The sequence below is a fragment of the Chanos chanos genome, chromosome 4, assembly GCF_902362185.1.
Source record: "Chanos chanos chromosome 4, fChaCha1.1, whole genome shotgun sequence".
Taxonomy (NCBI): Eukaryota; Metazoa; Chordata; class Actinopteri; order Gonorynchiformes; family Chanidae; genus Chanos; species Chanos chanos.
The window spans coordinates 43,024,532-43,040,203 of NC_044498.1; the positions used below are offsets into that span (position 1 = coordinate 43,024,532).

The following is a 15,672-nucleotide window of genomic DNA, read 5'->3' on the forward strand; positions in this document are numbered from 1 at the left end:
TGTGGGATCAGATTAGACAGTCGACACTAGGGTGCGAAAATCGCCGAAGCAGCGTGCGAACTATCATCAAGTTTATTCCACAAATGCTTTGACTTTGAGTGCGACAAAGTTTTTTTTTCACTCACAAAAAAATTAAGACGCGGACGTTTTATTGTTAGTTGGATTAGGTGCGTTGTTGGGGTTATTTTTTCTATTAGGCAACCATTTTACGGGCTTGGAAGTTACCGTAGCAACTGTACAATAGCTCAAATCGAGGAGGACTGGGGTGACATTTCACGATGGACTCAGGAGTTGCACCTGATAAAAAAAGGTAAGCCGTTTTGCCAGTGGTCCTGATTTAGCAGTGATGCTGGAGGCGTAGAACAAAATACAAAAGTAGACAATCAGAAAATCTCTCTCCCATCCAGCATTGTGCCATGTTGAATTAATTTAAACAGTATTTATACCCATACAGTCAACATGTTGCATCCTCGTGGAACATTGTAGCCATCCCTAAATAAATAATGTCGCCATTTTGTTACGATCATTGAGGTATGGCTTGTACCACTGACTCAGTTTGTGGGTCACGTTTTAAATTTCTGAGCACCCTTGAGGATTTCATGATTAATTCACAGCCGTGCATTCTGCGTCCCCATTGTTCCCATCGGGTATCTCAGTGTTGCACTCCTAAAATAGATCAGTTTTCAAATTGTAAAGCTGTAGAGAAGGTTTTCACATAACTTTTTGGTCAGTGAGAGACTGGGTCTGAGTTACAGTGAAATGGATAATTCTGCAAGTACTCGAGTTTGGGTCTTCTTTTAAGTTTTGAGTTCCAGTTAATAGCTCTTCTGGGGTTCTTTTAGTGTCTTATTCTTCTACTGAACCGTAGCTATTTGTTAAAAATCACATGTACGCTTACACTTATTTTATGAGACGCTGTTATCTTTGACGAGTTAGAATGGTAGGCTGCATAGACTACAGTTAAACAAGTTTTCTGCAAACACGAATTTGCTAAAATAATCTTGTCGGTCAACCTTCGAACTGGCAATTAATTTGAACATTGCCCACTGAAAAGTCTTAACTGTGTGGACTTGGTATATACCTGATTAAGCTTTACTAAGTCACTGTCGTAAACTAAAAACGATAACTATGACTTATGTCTGCAAACATGACTTTTATATTCTACTTTTTAAGTATCATCTTACTATCGCCTGGCATAATGCCTGTGATTCCATAAGGGTGCATGGAGACCTCGTCATTTTGTGTGGATGCTTTTGCACAGGATCATTTGACACCTCTTAAATGTCATGTCACCATGGTAAAGGTCCCTTGTGAGATATCAGTTTGGTGTCATTCTTATCAGGGTGTGAAAAGGCTGTTTGGTCTTGTTGTCCCATGGCTTTATTTGTACCAAAACTTGCCTTTGCAAAGCCAGCTGGATACTTCAAATGTGTCTGAACTTGATGCTGGTACATCATGACCTGACAGGGTTTAAGGACTACTCATTAACGCTAGACCCTTTTGTCAGGACCATTGTAATTCTGTCTTATCAGACAGGCACTGTTGATCACAAAGAGATAAAGCCATTTTATTAGTGAGAACTTTTCTTAGTATTTTGGGTGAATGTTAAGAACGTGGTTTAGCCAGGAAGCCAACCTTTCGTTTGAATGTTTAAGTGTAGTTGACAGTGTTTAAGAGGCTTGGGCTCAGGGACAAATGTATGACTAATGGCATTAAGGTGGACTCTTTGGAAGAACCGAAATTTGTTAGCAGTCTTAATCTTGTTTGATGACTGCACGGCCAAATTTCACAATCTCATGTACTCTAATCTTGGAGTTTTACACTTCTCTTAATTTGGTGTTAAGATAATGTGTAAGAAAGCTGCCTGTTGTACCTTTTCATTCATCTGAGTGTACCTGTACACACATCCGCCTGAAGAGACTGGAAGTGCTTGAAATATTCAGGATCCAGTGAAAGCTGTCCTATGATCCATTCATTATTGAAGACTTTGAGTTGCCAGAGGACATCTGCGGAGGTTTGGCCAGTAAATCAACCCGATGAATCACAGCAATGTTATTGACTTTTCTTTTATTATTAAAACGTGCTAAAGACGTGGGTGGCATGCAGATCAGTCTGTCTGGACGTGCTGTCGAAGCTTTGTATATCACCAGGCAGGACAGCTTCATCAAACCTTAGTATACTGCATATGTCGTTTTTTTTTTGTTTGTTTTTTTTTCAGACCATGTAATTGCTTGTGTGTGAGAGAATTAAAGTTTATTTTTACAGAATGCTGTATGCACAATTTGACATAGGTGGGTGGGGGGGCTACTTTGTGATTATGGTTTTGTTACCTTTGCATCTGTTAGATGCTACACTGAGGTTAGATGCTACACTTTCCTGCATTGAGTACATTTTGGTATCAGGTCACTGCAGTTTCTTGCTCACTTTTTGACCTCGGCATCTTTGACGTCAAAGGCAGTTTCTGGTTAATCTTGTGGTTCGTTTTTGGCACATCTGGCACTTCCTGTGTGATGTGAGGCTCGGGAGAACTTGCGAAATTTTACTTTGCACATGCTGCAATTTAGTTGAACGACTTCAGCTCACACAAATATGTGTAGGGCTGCACTATTTGGTTAAAAAAAAGTGCCCAGTGCAAGGCTAAAGTCGCCTGTAGTGTCGCCTAAACACAACACTAACGTAGTCTCCTAGTCGCTAAAATATTTCTGAAAAGAAGTTCATGCCAAGATAAGGGAAAATATGGTTTAATTTCATGACAGTAAGCTGGTCGCAACGCGCCATGTGACAGCCAGCACCTCTTTGGCTTGGTACCTTGATTACTTCATTCAAAACATAAGACAAAATATAGACCCAAATATAGGCAAGTTTGTGTTCCACAAGCAAAGTAAAATGAATGTGAAAATCTCCACTCATTTTTGCAAAGTTCCTTTAGGTGACGTAGTGTGCCATAGAAACCTAAACCAACAAACAGCGGTTACGGTTTCATGCCTTTTTATGTTTCAGGCCTATTGGTGTGATTACAATTTTGACTATGTACTTTTTGACACATATGTGTCACCTGCAAGCCAGTCAGAAACTGATTTTTTTCTGTGGTCGTAGGATAAATACAGCCGTATTTAATTAAATCGCATCCTGTGCGGTTTGATAATTGCACCGTAGCCGTATCGCGATGCCGATCGGAATTTCAAAATCCCATTTTCCAGGCCTGGAGAAGTCATGGAATTCAGTAAATTCACTGAAAATTTTAGAAAAGTCATGAAATTTGATTTTGTCATTCTAGGGGTGTAGGAGGTAAAGTAGGCTGTTATCTTATTGTATATGTTATGGATTAATGCGAGTCACAAAATCCGGTTGCTTCCTACTCCCAGTAAACAGTGATTAGAGAGTGAGGGGAAAAAACACATTTTATCCAATCTCATTTTGCTCTCCGTGAAGCTTCAGTCTGAGCTCTGCCCTCTAAACTAGTCACCACGTCCTCAGTAGTGTAAATGGATAGGAAATCTAATTTTGGTTGTCAGACATCGTAGTGATCAAATTGTTCTTTTTCTACGAGGCGGGTGTATTTGATCGAAAAGATCAATGGCCAAAGCCGTTGTTGTTGGTTGTTGTTTAATTGTCATTTAATAATTAGGCCCAACCTGTGGAGTGAAGTACACAATTTTGTGTACTTGTAGGTAGTAAAAGATCATGGATATTCATTCAAGGTCATTGAAAAGTCATGGAAAAGTTTTGAAATCTTGACAGTAAAAATGGGTGGGAACCCTGACCTCAAGTGACTTAGATTTATTAGATAATGCGAATGTCCCGTTTTTGTCTCATAGTTTCTCATATATGTGTTAAGCTCTTTCAATTGGAATTGAGGGGCAAGGGCATCATTTGTGACACATTGTCATTGTCCTGATTGTCCAGGAGGGCAGAGAGTGTACAGCATATATCAAAGACCAAGCATAAAAGAAGATAAGCATAGGAGTTATGTGTCTCACATGTCTGTTGGTAGTCGTAATGACAGAAATCTTACGCAGTTAATACTTTAAAATGCTGTCTTGAAATGGTGAACAAAAATAGCTCTCCCACTCACTTTAAAGTCTCCACAGTTATGACATTACAGTATTGTGTTGTGAACATTAATCTGATTCTTGAGATTACGAATTGTAGTCAGTTTCTCCTGAGAAGTTCGGTGCATTTCATTAAAACCGAAAAGGAATGTGGAAACATTAGAAAGCCTTACAGGAGTTGAATATTTCACAATGATTAAACCGTGTAAACAATGTGGCGCTCCGTAGCAGTTCTGTGTGGGAGATGCAGAGCTAAACAGGGCTTATATAATAGACCCAGTCTAAGCATAGCAGAACCCTCAATCACGCTAAACACTAGTGACACATTGCCCCGGAGCCTACGACGGCATGTTGCTTAGGCCTAAGTGAATAATGAAGCTGTGCCAAATAGGACTAAGAGTTACATTTGGTTGCCATTGTGCGTAGCTTAATGGGACTGAGGCTGACCCATTTGCACTAGTTAACCAAAGTCCTGACAATGCTAGAGGAGCTAATGAATGCAAACGAGATAGCGCCATTCATGTACGTTGGCTCCATTGTCTTAAAAAAGCGGAGCGAAGAAAAGAGGCGTTATGGTTAGGAAGCCTTCACAGCCAGTGGGCGAACATGCTGGTCGTGTCTTTGAGGCATTGAAAGTGACGCACGGGGTCCAGAGGGCGGGCGGGGCAGGGGGGTTCGGAGGGGGGAGGGGTGCAGACGGTAGGAGCTTGGGGGAGTTATGTAATCCTGTGTTACCACTCCTGCCCCCTCCCACCCTGAAAGTCATCGCTCTCTGTGTGTGTCGGCTTTGTTGTGGGCCTGTGATCCGGTAGTAAAATTCTCTTTCTGGACGTGTTTGTTTGAGCTCCACTAAACAGCGTTTGGGGAAAACAGAGGGATGTGGGCTCTCTTTTTTTTTTTTTTTTTCCCCTTCGCACTCCTCTAGGAATGTCTCCCTTTAAGTTAGTCAGCAGATCTTCTGGAGTACTTCACGCTGGAGAAAACAGAAGAGTAGTGTAGAGTCTTCGTGCTTACTTTCCTAATTCTGAACCAGATCTATGACAAGCCTAATAATTCTCTCGAACTTACGATAAAATTTTAATGACCAGAGAATTAAATGAGTGGCGCATCTGTTTTATGTCCCAAATAGGTGAAACTGTGCCTGTTAACTGATGGCTTATGTCCAGAGCGTCATTTTCCAGACTGTATTAGCCTTCAGCTACGGAATAACCTGCACTAGTCTGCTCTTAGTGAGTCCTCTGTGGAAACCGGGTCTGGCCGTTGTCGGAAATGAGCGGACGTCCAGCATAGGAAAGTGATCAGGTGAAAGCAAGCTGGGAGCCATCGCTTCGATTTGTTTTTATGGCTGGATGAGAGTACGCCGGAGCTCCTCTGTGTGAGGTTGTTAAAAAAAACCACACCGGTTATCATCTTTCATTCCAGGGCCCTGCAGGTCCGCGTATGTCTGGCCGTTAGAGGGTAAATATTTACCCCTGCACTTACTCCTAACCAATGAGTGAGAGCAATCAATCCTAACACTGAAGTGTTTTTCATATGATACAACGTCTTCTTACGGGTCAGTGGCGTATGGCGTGTGGATTTGGTTTGTGTGCGCTCGAACCACTCCAAAGTTCAAATTTGCCTAAGCAGGGCACAGCTGTTGGTGCACAGCAATGTGATGCATAAAACTGTGATAGTGAAGGCAAATTTCTTTTGCGATACGGTTCTGATGCTCTTGTTTAAAGCAACGGTCCTAAGACAACTGGTTTTAAAGGCCTCTGTAACAATTCTCACGAGACCATGCCGTGGAGAAAATTCTTTAGAACGGTCAGAGGAGAATTCAAGAGAATTAACATACTTATTCAGGAGGAAGTGAGAAATATTGTCAGAAGAGAATAGAAGAGAATAAGTTTACTTTTTCAAAAGGAAGTGGAAAAAAAAAACAGATTAGGCCTACATGTAAATATAAGCGTGGTTGCGTTATTGATGTTGAGACCTCGTACCAGTCTTGTACCAACGTACCAACCTTTTCTCTCTCTCGCTCGCCTACTTCCTCTTTTTCTCTCTCTTCCTGTTGCAGTTTTTTCGCCTTGTATTACTTTCCCTCTCACTTACTTACAGTTGAATCTGTAATGTAATATAGAAGCATATTTCGCATCATTTCATTTTCATTTTCATTTTCAAACAATATAGTAAAATATGTTCCGAGAGGTTTTTTTTTTTTTTTTTTTTTTTTTTTAAATCTTGGCGGAAGCAGGCGGTGGGCTCAGAGCTGTTGTAGAATATCATCCGAACCCTCATAAAAATGTAAATAATAGCGAGAAACCTGATGGTGGAAAAGATGGGATCTATAGTGAATGAAAACGTGATTAGCTGATGTATTTTTATGATTTGCAGTATCCTAAAATGGCACCTGATTGTATTAGTGCATCACAAACAGGAGCTCTGGGCATATCAGGTTTCTGTAAGTGCTTCACTGCGCCTGCTTTTATCGACGTTAAGATCCCTTTTCACCTTGACTTGGTCCAGAGCATGTGAAATGTGAGTGGCACTGTTCCAAGCTCTCTGGACAGGGCCTGTCTTTGCCCTGTCCAAAGATGAATAAGCCTGTTTCAAATAACAATCAGGTGCCACCGAGAATACGTATACATCCACACACACGCAGGCGCGCGCACACACACACACACACACACACACACACACACACAGACACAAAGCATTTATGTTTTTTTCATTTCTGGTGTTAAATTCACTTGGGTAACTTCTTGTCCTCAGAAGCCCTTTCACAGAACGGACAGAGAAAGAGCGAGAGAGAGCGAGAGAGAGACGGAGATACTGACTGTCAACTTTTTTGACATCTGTCTAACAAGCCTTGAACAAAGGCTGTTTATGATCTTGGGCAAAACCTTGGCATTGCCATGGGGACATTTGGCATTGGTAATTGTTAGCATAACTGTAACGGTAAGTGTACACTGGGGCCACTGTGTTTGAGTGAAAGAGCCCACAAACTGCCCAGACTGAGGATTTTTATGAGCGTTTGGAAAAGAAAGTCTATCCAGAAGCTAAAACATAACTCCTTTTTCAGCTTACGCAGTCTTTTAGGCAAGCTTACAGTACCCAAACACTTAGTGAGAGCTGACACCTAAGAATTCTGTTTCAACTACTGAGCCTAGAAAGCCCAGTTAGTTTTTTTGATTTACCAGTGCCACATGTGTTACTGATTTGTTGAAGAGCGCCAACTTTGTTGCACAGATTAGTCGATAGGTACCGACTTCATTATTTATGACTAAGGGAGTGGTGAAAACCCACAAAGACTTAGAATGACAGCATGTGGTAACACATTCCCACTTACGTTACTTAGAGGATATCACTTCTTGCAAAAACGACAAAAAACAGATTTTAGGGGCTCTCAGTCATTTAGGACTGCATGAGAGGATCATTTAACATGAAAATAGTGTATGAGAAGACACAGAATAGAAGATGTAAAAGCATTCTCAAAATAGCGGATTTAAAAGCATTCTTAAAATAGGGGACTGAAAAGTGTTCCTGGCTATGACAGTGCAGTAGTTGTGACCTCTAACGGAGATTGTCTGATAACAGGGACGAAGCGTTGCCATGCTCGGAAAGGGCGGACGATGTTGAGGAAGATGGGGGTGTGCAGTAGGATTGTGACAGTTCGAGCTGTTCATATGATCTCATTATTAACAAAAGCCCCTCAGGACTTGCCCATCACTCACGGGTCACTGCACCGGGAAGCGATGCCGATTCGATACTCGAGTCAAACAAAACAAAACAGAAAAAAAAAAAAAAAAAAAAAACAACAACAAAAACCACTTTACTGTGACGCCTGTGAAAGAAATAAATTGGATGCAAATTTGCTGTTGACTGACTGACTAAAAAACTCAAATTAAGTAATTGATAAACAACAGTAATAACTACCTAACTAACTAACAAACAACAACAACGATATTACTTCTACTACTGCTGCTATGACTACTACCACTACTACCACTACTATTGCTACTACTACTAGTAATAATAACAGCCGTTTCTTTTATATAATTATCCCAGTTTGGTCTGCTGCGTATTTATCCCGTCCAGATGCAGAAGTGGCCTGTCTCTACCAGTGATATGCACCAGCTGTGTTATACTGTGTGGACATATATTTTATACTGTCCTCATGCTTAGTGGTAGGCAGTGTGTGTGTGTGTGTGTTTTTATGGCACAGTATACATTGAAGAGGACAGCACAGCTGTAGTCTGCTCGGAGGACTCTACATATACTATAGGGTAATCCCTAAGGACACTCCCCCCTCGCTCTCTGTCTCTGTCTGTGTGTGCTGGGGTACCAGGCAATAAATGTCAAGTATGATTGGTGACGAGGTCTGGATGAACCCATGATAATCTAAGGAGAGAATCCAATATGGTGTTCTTACCCCCCCCCCATCTCTTTCTCTCACTCTCTCTCTCTCTCTAACTCACTCTCTCTCTCACACACACACACACACACACACACAAACAAGCAAAAGCAAGCCCCCTGGAATAGTGCCATTCACAGGAAAGGAACTTTAAGAGATTACTTGGTCTTCAGCCAGTAAGATGCTGAAGTGGATGTTGGAAAAAGAACATGATGATGTGAAAAAAGTTGAACCGCTCTTTTCTTCCCCATCACATGCTAGATAAAATATCCCTTTATCTCAGCTCATGTTTGCCCAGTAGCTGAACAGAGTTCTTGCTGTATCCCATCCACTCTTCACATAAGCAGCGTAAGTGAGCATGTGGCGACTAGTGGCGGTGTCAGGGAGACCAGTGCTGCAGGGTGTGTGTGGTGTGGTGTGTGTTCTGCCGTCATGTGTGGCGTGTGGACTGGGACAGACTCTGACCGCTCCGGGGTTACGTGTTCTTTCTCCCACAGGGTGAGTTCGGAGCGCAGGAAGGAGAAATCCCGAGATGCGGCGCGTTGTCGGCGGGGGAAGGAGTCCGAGGTCTTCTACGAGCTGGCGAGAGAACTGCCCGTACCACACAGCATCAGCTCCAACCTGGACAAAGCCTCCATCATGAGACTTGCCATCAGTTACCTCCGCCTGCGAAAACTGCTCAACACAGGTAACAAGAGATATGACACGGAAGGGGGGTAGGAGAAAAGAGAAGAAAGAAGAGGAAACAGAATATTAGACATGTTAAGAGCCGTGAGTAGGAAAGAGAAAGGGAAAGATTGAGTATAAGAGAAGTCATAGAGGAGAGTCATAGATCGGAGAACATTGCTGAGAGAAAACAGACTAGTTGCTTCAGTGTAATCATGTGGAATTTCAGGTTTGTGTGTGTGTGTGTGTGTGTGTGTGTGTGTGTGTGTGTGTGTGTGTGTGTGCTGTGATCTATAAGCATACTCAGTGGCTGAGGCGGAGAAAACGTTTAGAAAATATTGATCAGTGTCTCATCAATACTGGACTTATTTGTGCTCCTGCCCTCTTTCATTCCCTCCACTCTTCACGTCTTTAATCTTTTACTCTTTCATTCTCTTTTACACTCTTCCCTCTGGTGTGTCCATCTGTGTCTCCCTCAGGTGTCGCGTTAGCTGAGGAGTCGGTGTTGGAGTCTCAGTTGAACAGTTTCTATCCGAAGGCACTGGATGGGTTCTTTATGGTTCTGTCTGAAGATGGAGACATGGTCTACGTGTCAGAGAACATCAGCAAGTGCCTTGGACTCCCACAGGTCAGACATACACACACACACACACACGCACACACACACACACACAGGATGTGTTTCCCCAGTCATATAGTCCTTTTAGTCTAGTGTTTTTCATAACTTTCAGCATAGCCCTTTATGTAACAAAGTCTATTTATTGTCTGACTGAATGTGGTGCTGTCTGTCTGTGTTTCACCATATGATCCAAGCAGGACGTCATTTCATTTCTGCTGTGTGCTGCACTGTATGTGGCCGAGATGATAATAAAGCTCTACTTGGCTTGACTTGACTTCACACACACACACACACATACACACACACACACACAAAGACATTTTCCATAATGACAGCTGACCATGAGTAAGGAAATTCAGAGTCAGAGCAGCGTAATTGGTTTGACCTCTAGACTTTTTTGGAGGAAAAATAATGTGGCATCTGTATCCAGCCTCAACCATTTTCCAAATTAAGACCTTTGCCTGGAGCAGTTTTTCAAATAACTTTTAAAAGTGTTTTGTCATAAAGACGGTCATTAAAAGAAACCCCAGAGGCTCAGAGGCCCAATTAGTGACACTTTGGTTGTTTTCTGATTGATAGTTTGATCTGACTGGACACAGTGTCTTTGACTTCACCCATCCGTGTGACCATGAGGAAATCCGAGAGATACTTGTGCACAGACCAGGTGAGACAAACAGATACAAACACATACCCACCTGACACCTTACACAGTCTCACTTTGTTTTCATGATTGAGATGATGGGACTGAGGGGTCATTAAGATTTTTTGGATTTAATTTTCCAAAATTTGTTTAGTCAGGCGCTCTTATTCAGAGCTTGGACAGATAATCCCTCAAATAACAGAGGTGCAGATTCCAGTAGCCACAATGTTCCATAGCAAGCAAGTGTAAAGACAGTTTGCTAAATCAGACTCTCTCTTTTTCTTTTTCTCTCTCTCTCTCTCTCTCTCTCTCTTTCTGTTACAGGGTCCTCTAAGAAGGAGCTGCCGACAGAGAGGAATTTCTTAATGAGAATGAAATGTACTCTCACCAGCAGAGGGCGCACTGTTAACATTAAATCAGCTGCATGGAAGGTGAGAGTGCAGACAGTGGAATGATCACATTTACTGCTCCTCAGCATCAGCCATCTAAAAGTATTTTCATCTGCGTCCTCTCTATAGCAGCACCGTCACCGATGGAATCATTTCAATAAATCTCTAATCCATACCGAAGCATTTCAGGGGTTGACGTAATTTGAAAAAGCTTGTAATTGTGAAAGCTTGTATATTAGATCAGACAAACACGTTCGCCTGGTTCCTTTTACAGGTCCTCCGGTGCACGGGTCATATTCAGACGCGAGCAGGGGCTGAGAGCGAGGGCAGCGGGGGGGGAGACACGGCCATCCCTGCCTCCTACCTGCTGCTGATCTGTGAGCCTATCCCTCACCCAGCTAACATCGAGGTCCCGCTGGACTCCAAAACCTTCCTAAGCCGCCACACGCTGGACATGAGATTCACCTACTGTGACGAGAGGTCAGACGCACTCCAAGCACAATGAGAGTTTCCTGCCTGAAACTCATAAAAAGTTAATTATGACCCACAGAAATACCATCCGGTCAACCGTAGACATTAATCGAGTATAAAAGTGCTAGACGGATTTTCATGAAATGTAGTAATGTCTTAAAGGCATGTTACAATGCCATCTGGTGGCCAACGTCTGAAATCGCAGTCTCAGTCACTTTTTGAGAGAGCGCATGGGTAGTCATGCGGTTGACTTGCTCTAAGCATGCATTTCTTTGTGTGTTTTAGGATCACAGAATTGTTAGGCTATAGGCCAGACGATTTGCTACAGCGGTCGGTTTATGAATATTATCACGCCCTGGATTCAGATCATCTCACTAAGACACACCACAACTGTGAGTATCCTCACACACACGCACACATACACGCACACACACACACACAAAACACATGAATAATGATAACCATTCTGAACATGTTTAAACAACATTTACCTTACAACTGTGGTGTGTATATTAGATGCACCTAGTGGTGCAGAGGAAGAACACAGTGTTTAGTTACATGTACATAAACAGTTAGTAATGTCCGAATATATACTCGCTCTCTCCCTCTCTCTCTCTCTCCTTGTCTCTCTCTCCCAGTATTTGCCAAGGGCCAGGCTACCACTGGGCAGTACAGGATGCTGGCTAAGAGAGGAGGCTACGTATGGGTACAAACTCAAGCTACTGTCATTTACAACAATAAGAACTCCCAACCGCAGTGTGTGGTCTGTGTTAACTATGTGTTCAGGTATGTAGGTGTGTGCATGCGTGTGTGTTTGTGTGTTTGCGCATGTGCTCGTATTTAACTGCATGCCCTTAACTTAAAATATCCCTCTTTTCTCCTCACAGCGGGATTGAGGAGCAGAATCTAGTGCTGTCGCTGGAGCAGACGGACATGAGGAAGATCAAGCAGGAGGAGGATGAGGAGGGAGCGAGAGAGAAGGCAAGCTGTAACACTCACGTTCCCGTGCCGACGTTAAAAGAGGAGAAAGAAGAGGAAGAAGAGGGGAAGAGCGAGGGGGCGGCACCTGGCGAGGAGCAGAGTTTCACTGTTCTCTACGAGGACCTGAAAGGGGAGCCTGAGGAGCTGAGTCGGCTGGCCCCCGCGGCGGGAGATGCCATCATCGGCCTGGACTTCAGTGAGGCAGGTCAGCTTATGTCCCTCTCCTCTCTCACGCTCTCACTCTCACGTAGAATAAAATCTGATCGACTGTGTGTTCAGCTCTGCCCATTAACAGCAGTGAAGTTCCTGTCGGTTCGGCGTCTAACTTCGGACATTTAAATCAACTAACTTTACGTTTCCCCTTCTGTATTATCACTTATTCAGTCGAGCTTAATTTTAAATGTACGTTTTCTTTAAACGCAGCTTTCATTAGTTTTCCTGCTTCCGTTGCCTCTGTTTTAAAGAATTATCGCCAAGGCGTAAACAGACTTGTCTGGTTCAGCAGGTTTTTTAAAGTTAGTTTCTGAGGTTTTGAATGAAGGTGAAGGAGCCATAAAAGGCGAACGTCAAACGTTTAAGAAGAACCTCAGACTAGAAGAAGTCGCAGGTGAGAAGAGCTGTGGAAATAACTGGATTAAAAAAGAGATTGTTTGTTCTGACAGACTCTGAGGTCACAGTGCTGAAAGACGTACCTCTCTTCAGTGATGTTCTGCTGCCCTCTGCCAGCCTGCAGCTGGCACTTCCTCTCTCCCCTCTCTGCCCCAGCGATGCCACCCTGGATGCCGCCCCACCCTCCACATCTGAGCTGCAGACGGAAGACTTTCAGTTCCCAGAGTCCCCCGACACACGGAGGGACGCCAGTCGCGAGTCTCCAGAGGTCTGAACCCGCCGCTGCATAACTGACATTTGCCTGTTTTTTTGCCATTTAGACGCACAGGTTTGAGGATGAGATCTGTGCGTAAAAATCCATCTTGATAGCCGATGTAAAACTCGACCGCTTCCCTTATGTACTGGCTGCGTGTATGCAGTTAGACACTGTGTACCCGCCAAGAATGCGCGTTTCACGTTTGCATAAAGCAGTGCAGCAGCTTAATCAGGCAATTAAAAAAATTGTGATTCTTTTTTTTTTTTTTTTTTTAATTTCAGCCCAGTAGTCCTCTGGATCTGTGTTTCTCTGTGGATTCAGACTGTGATCTCAGTAACCAGTTTAAACTGGATTTGGTGGAGAAACTTTTCTCCATGGACACCGAGCCCAAAACCCCATTCACGGCACAGGTACCTCCTTTTACAGCACCAACACGCCATACTTACAAATACACACAGCAGATCAAAGGAGAGACTGAAGGGCGGTTCTACAAAGCCTCTATTATACAGACACTAATCCTCATTTTTCATTTTTTTTTCCTTATGATTTTGCTAGCGATTGAACGTTAGCGCTCCACAATGTCGAAGTGAAAACAAAAAAAAACTACACGCACTTCATTGAGGAAAAGAGTAAAACAAAAAAACCAACGGGTCACTTAAGTGTTTTCCAACCATATGTGTAGTTGTCTGTGTGGTTACACTAACCTCCCTCTCCCTCTCAGTCAGTGGAGGACTTGGACCTGGAGATGCTGGCTCCTTACATCTCTATGGATGACGACTTCCAGTTACGTACCGTCTCCCCTGTGGAGCCCCTCTCCTCAAGCCCGCTCGGGGCACCCGTAGCCCAGGCTTCACTGCGTCCAGCCGGTCAGCAGGCCCCCAGTCCTCCCAGACGTTCCCCCGAAAGGCCGCGCAGCCTGATGGAGACGGTCGCCGCCGCCCCCCCTTCCACAAACCCAGTCCCTGCGTGCCCGGAACCGGCTCAAGGTCCCTGCACCTCCGCGCTGGGGGACTCAAAGAGGTGAGGCGTACCAGCCAGAAATACACCATGTCTGAACCTTTTGGACAAGCATGCATTGATATGTATAATGTCCTATTTTCAATTTTTCAGTATTTTCAAATTGCAGTTTCTGAAATTTGATTTGATTGGATGTATAGCACTGTTGAATGGAAGAAATGGAGTAACGTGATTGGCTAGTTTGCAGAGCTGTGTTCGCCTTTGTCTCATGTCTCTTGCTCCACCTGTAAAATGTATTCATGGTCCCATTTACACTACAGGGAAGAACAAGAAATGTTATAATAAGAATGTTATAAGGAATGTTATAAGACGAAACTGTATATTGGTAGACCATGTGTCTGGGTGAAGGAAAGATATTTCACTAATTTCCTGTAAATCTGTCTTCCTCTCTCTCTCTCTCCCTCTCTCTCTCTCTGTCTCTCTCTCTCTCTCTCTCTCGCTCTCTTCACATTTTCTCTCCAGAGAGTCTTCTACTAAGACACCAACCATACAAAAACCCCAACTCAAGAGGAAACTAGAGACCGTCACTTCACTGTCTCGTGCTATTGGACTGGTATGTGATTGTGTGTGTGTGTATATGAGGAATACCTAATTAGTGAGAGTTACCTGAATCAGTGTTCCATGTACAGTATTACTCTTCATGTATTTACGTGTAAAGGGCAAAGAACATATTTATTTGCTTTTTTTTCCCGTTTATCCCAGGGAACTGTACTTCAGCTGGTACAGCCAGGTAAAAAAGCCAGGACATCCGAGGCCCTCAGCGCAGATGCACTCTCAGGGACCACCATACTGCTTCTGCCGTCAGGTAACTCTCTCCTCGTGCATCCAAAGTCAAAGAAACATGCAAACCATAATAGACGGTCTTTGACAAATATAGGTTTTGAGGTCTTGGTTTGACACATTGGACTACAAGTGTTTGTATAGTATGTTTTTTTTTTTTATGTTTTGAAGGGAAACTAACTCGTGTTTTGAAAGGACACTAGATTGATCTAGCTCCTTCCAGCCCTGAAGCCAAATGCATATTACCAGTTGCAGCTTGTCTCACCTTTCAAACTCTCTCCCCCCTCAGACGTGGCATGTCGGTTGTTGGGCAGAGCTTCAGAGGGCAGTGCTCTGTCTGTGACCCTCCCCCAGCTAACTCGCTATGACTGCGAAGTCAACGCTCCTTTGGGCGGCCAACAGCACCTGCTGCAAGGGGAAGAACTTCTGCGAGCTCTTGACCAAGTTATCTGAATTGACACTTAGTGGGCCCATTACTCAGCACTTTCAACTCGCCTATCCACAATGTAATTATTTTCCTCTTCAAAGACATTGTCACTAAACTATGTATATCTTGGCTTAAACCTTCTCTTGGGAAGAGAAGACAGCGTAAGAGAGGCACTGAAAAATGATTCTGGAAAAGTCTCTGAGGAGGACATGAGAGAGGTGTCATGTACCTCAGTAATGCCCGGGAGTTCAGTCAGGAACTGTTTAAACAGGTCGACCAAGTCAGAAAGAGAAAAACGTTTCAGTTCGTCATGTCATATAGGAATACAAAGAAAAAAAGAATCAACTTATGCCTACGGGTGTCCATCTA

At 43.4% G+C, this 15,672-nt stretch overlaps 1 protein-coding gene across 1 annotated transcript; it reads left to right on the plus strand.

Moving 5' to 3' along the window:
- Positions 1-200: 200 nt before the first annotated feature.
- hif1aa (hypoxia inducible factor 1 subunit alpha a) lies at positions 201-15,329 on the plus strand. The gene is made up of 15 exons (XM_030772345.1): positions 201-310; positions 8,946-9,136; positions 9,594-9,742; positions 10,313-10,397; positions 10,698-10,804; positions 11,037-11,242; positions 11,519-11,625; positions 11,872-12,019; positions 12,121-12,419; positions 12,877-13,091; positions 13,361-13,489; positions 13,801-14,099; positions 14,559-14,649; positions 14,799-14,901; positions 15,166-15,329. The coding sequence occupies exons 1-15, from the start codon at positions 279-281 to the stop codon at positions 15,327-15,329; spliced, it is 2,325 nt and encodes a 774-aa protein (XP_030628205.1). The 5' UTR covers positions 201-278.
- Positions 15,330-15,672: the final 343 nt, after the last annotated feature.

What these genes read in the sequence shown, in the direction of transcription:
- hif1aa (XM_030772345.1), top strand. Translation starts at nt 279, where the DNA reads ATGGACTCAGGAGTTGCACCTGATAAAAAAAG. An exon ending in GCGAAAACTGCTCAACACAG is followed by an intron (nt 9,137 to 9,593) that starts GTAACAAGAGAT and finishes TGTCTCCCTCAG; the next exon opens with GTGTCGCGTTAGCTGAGGAG. An exon ending in TGTCTCGTGCTATTGGACTG is followed by an intron (nt 14,650 to 14,798) that starts GTATGTGATTGT and finishes CGTTTATCCCAG; the next exon opens with GGAACTGTACTTCAGCTGGT.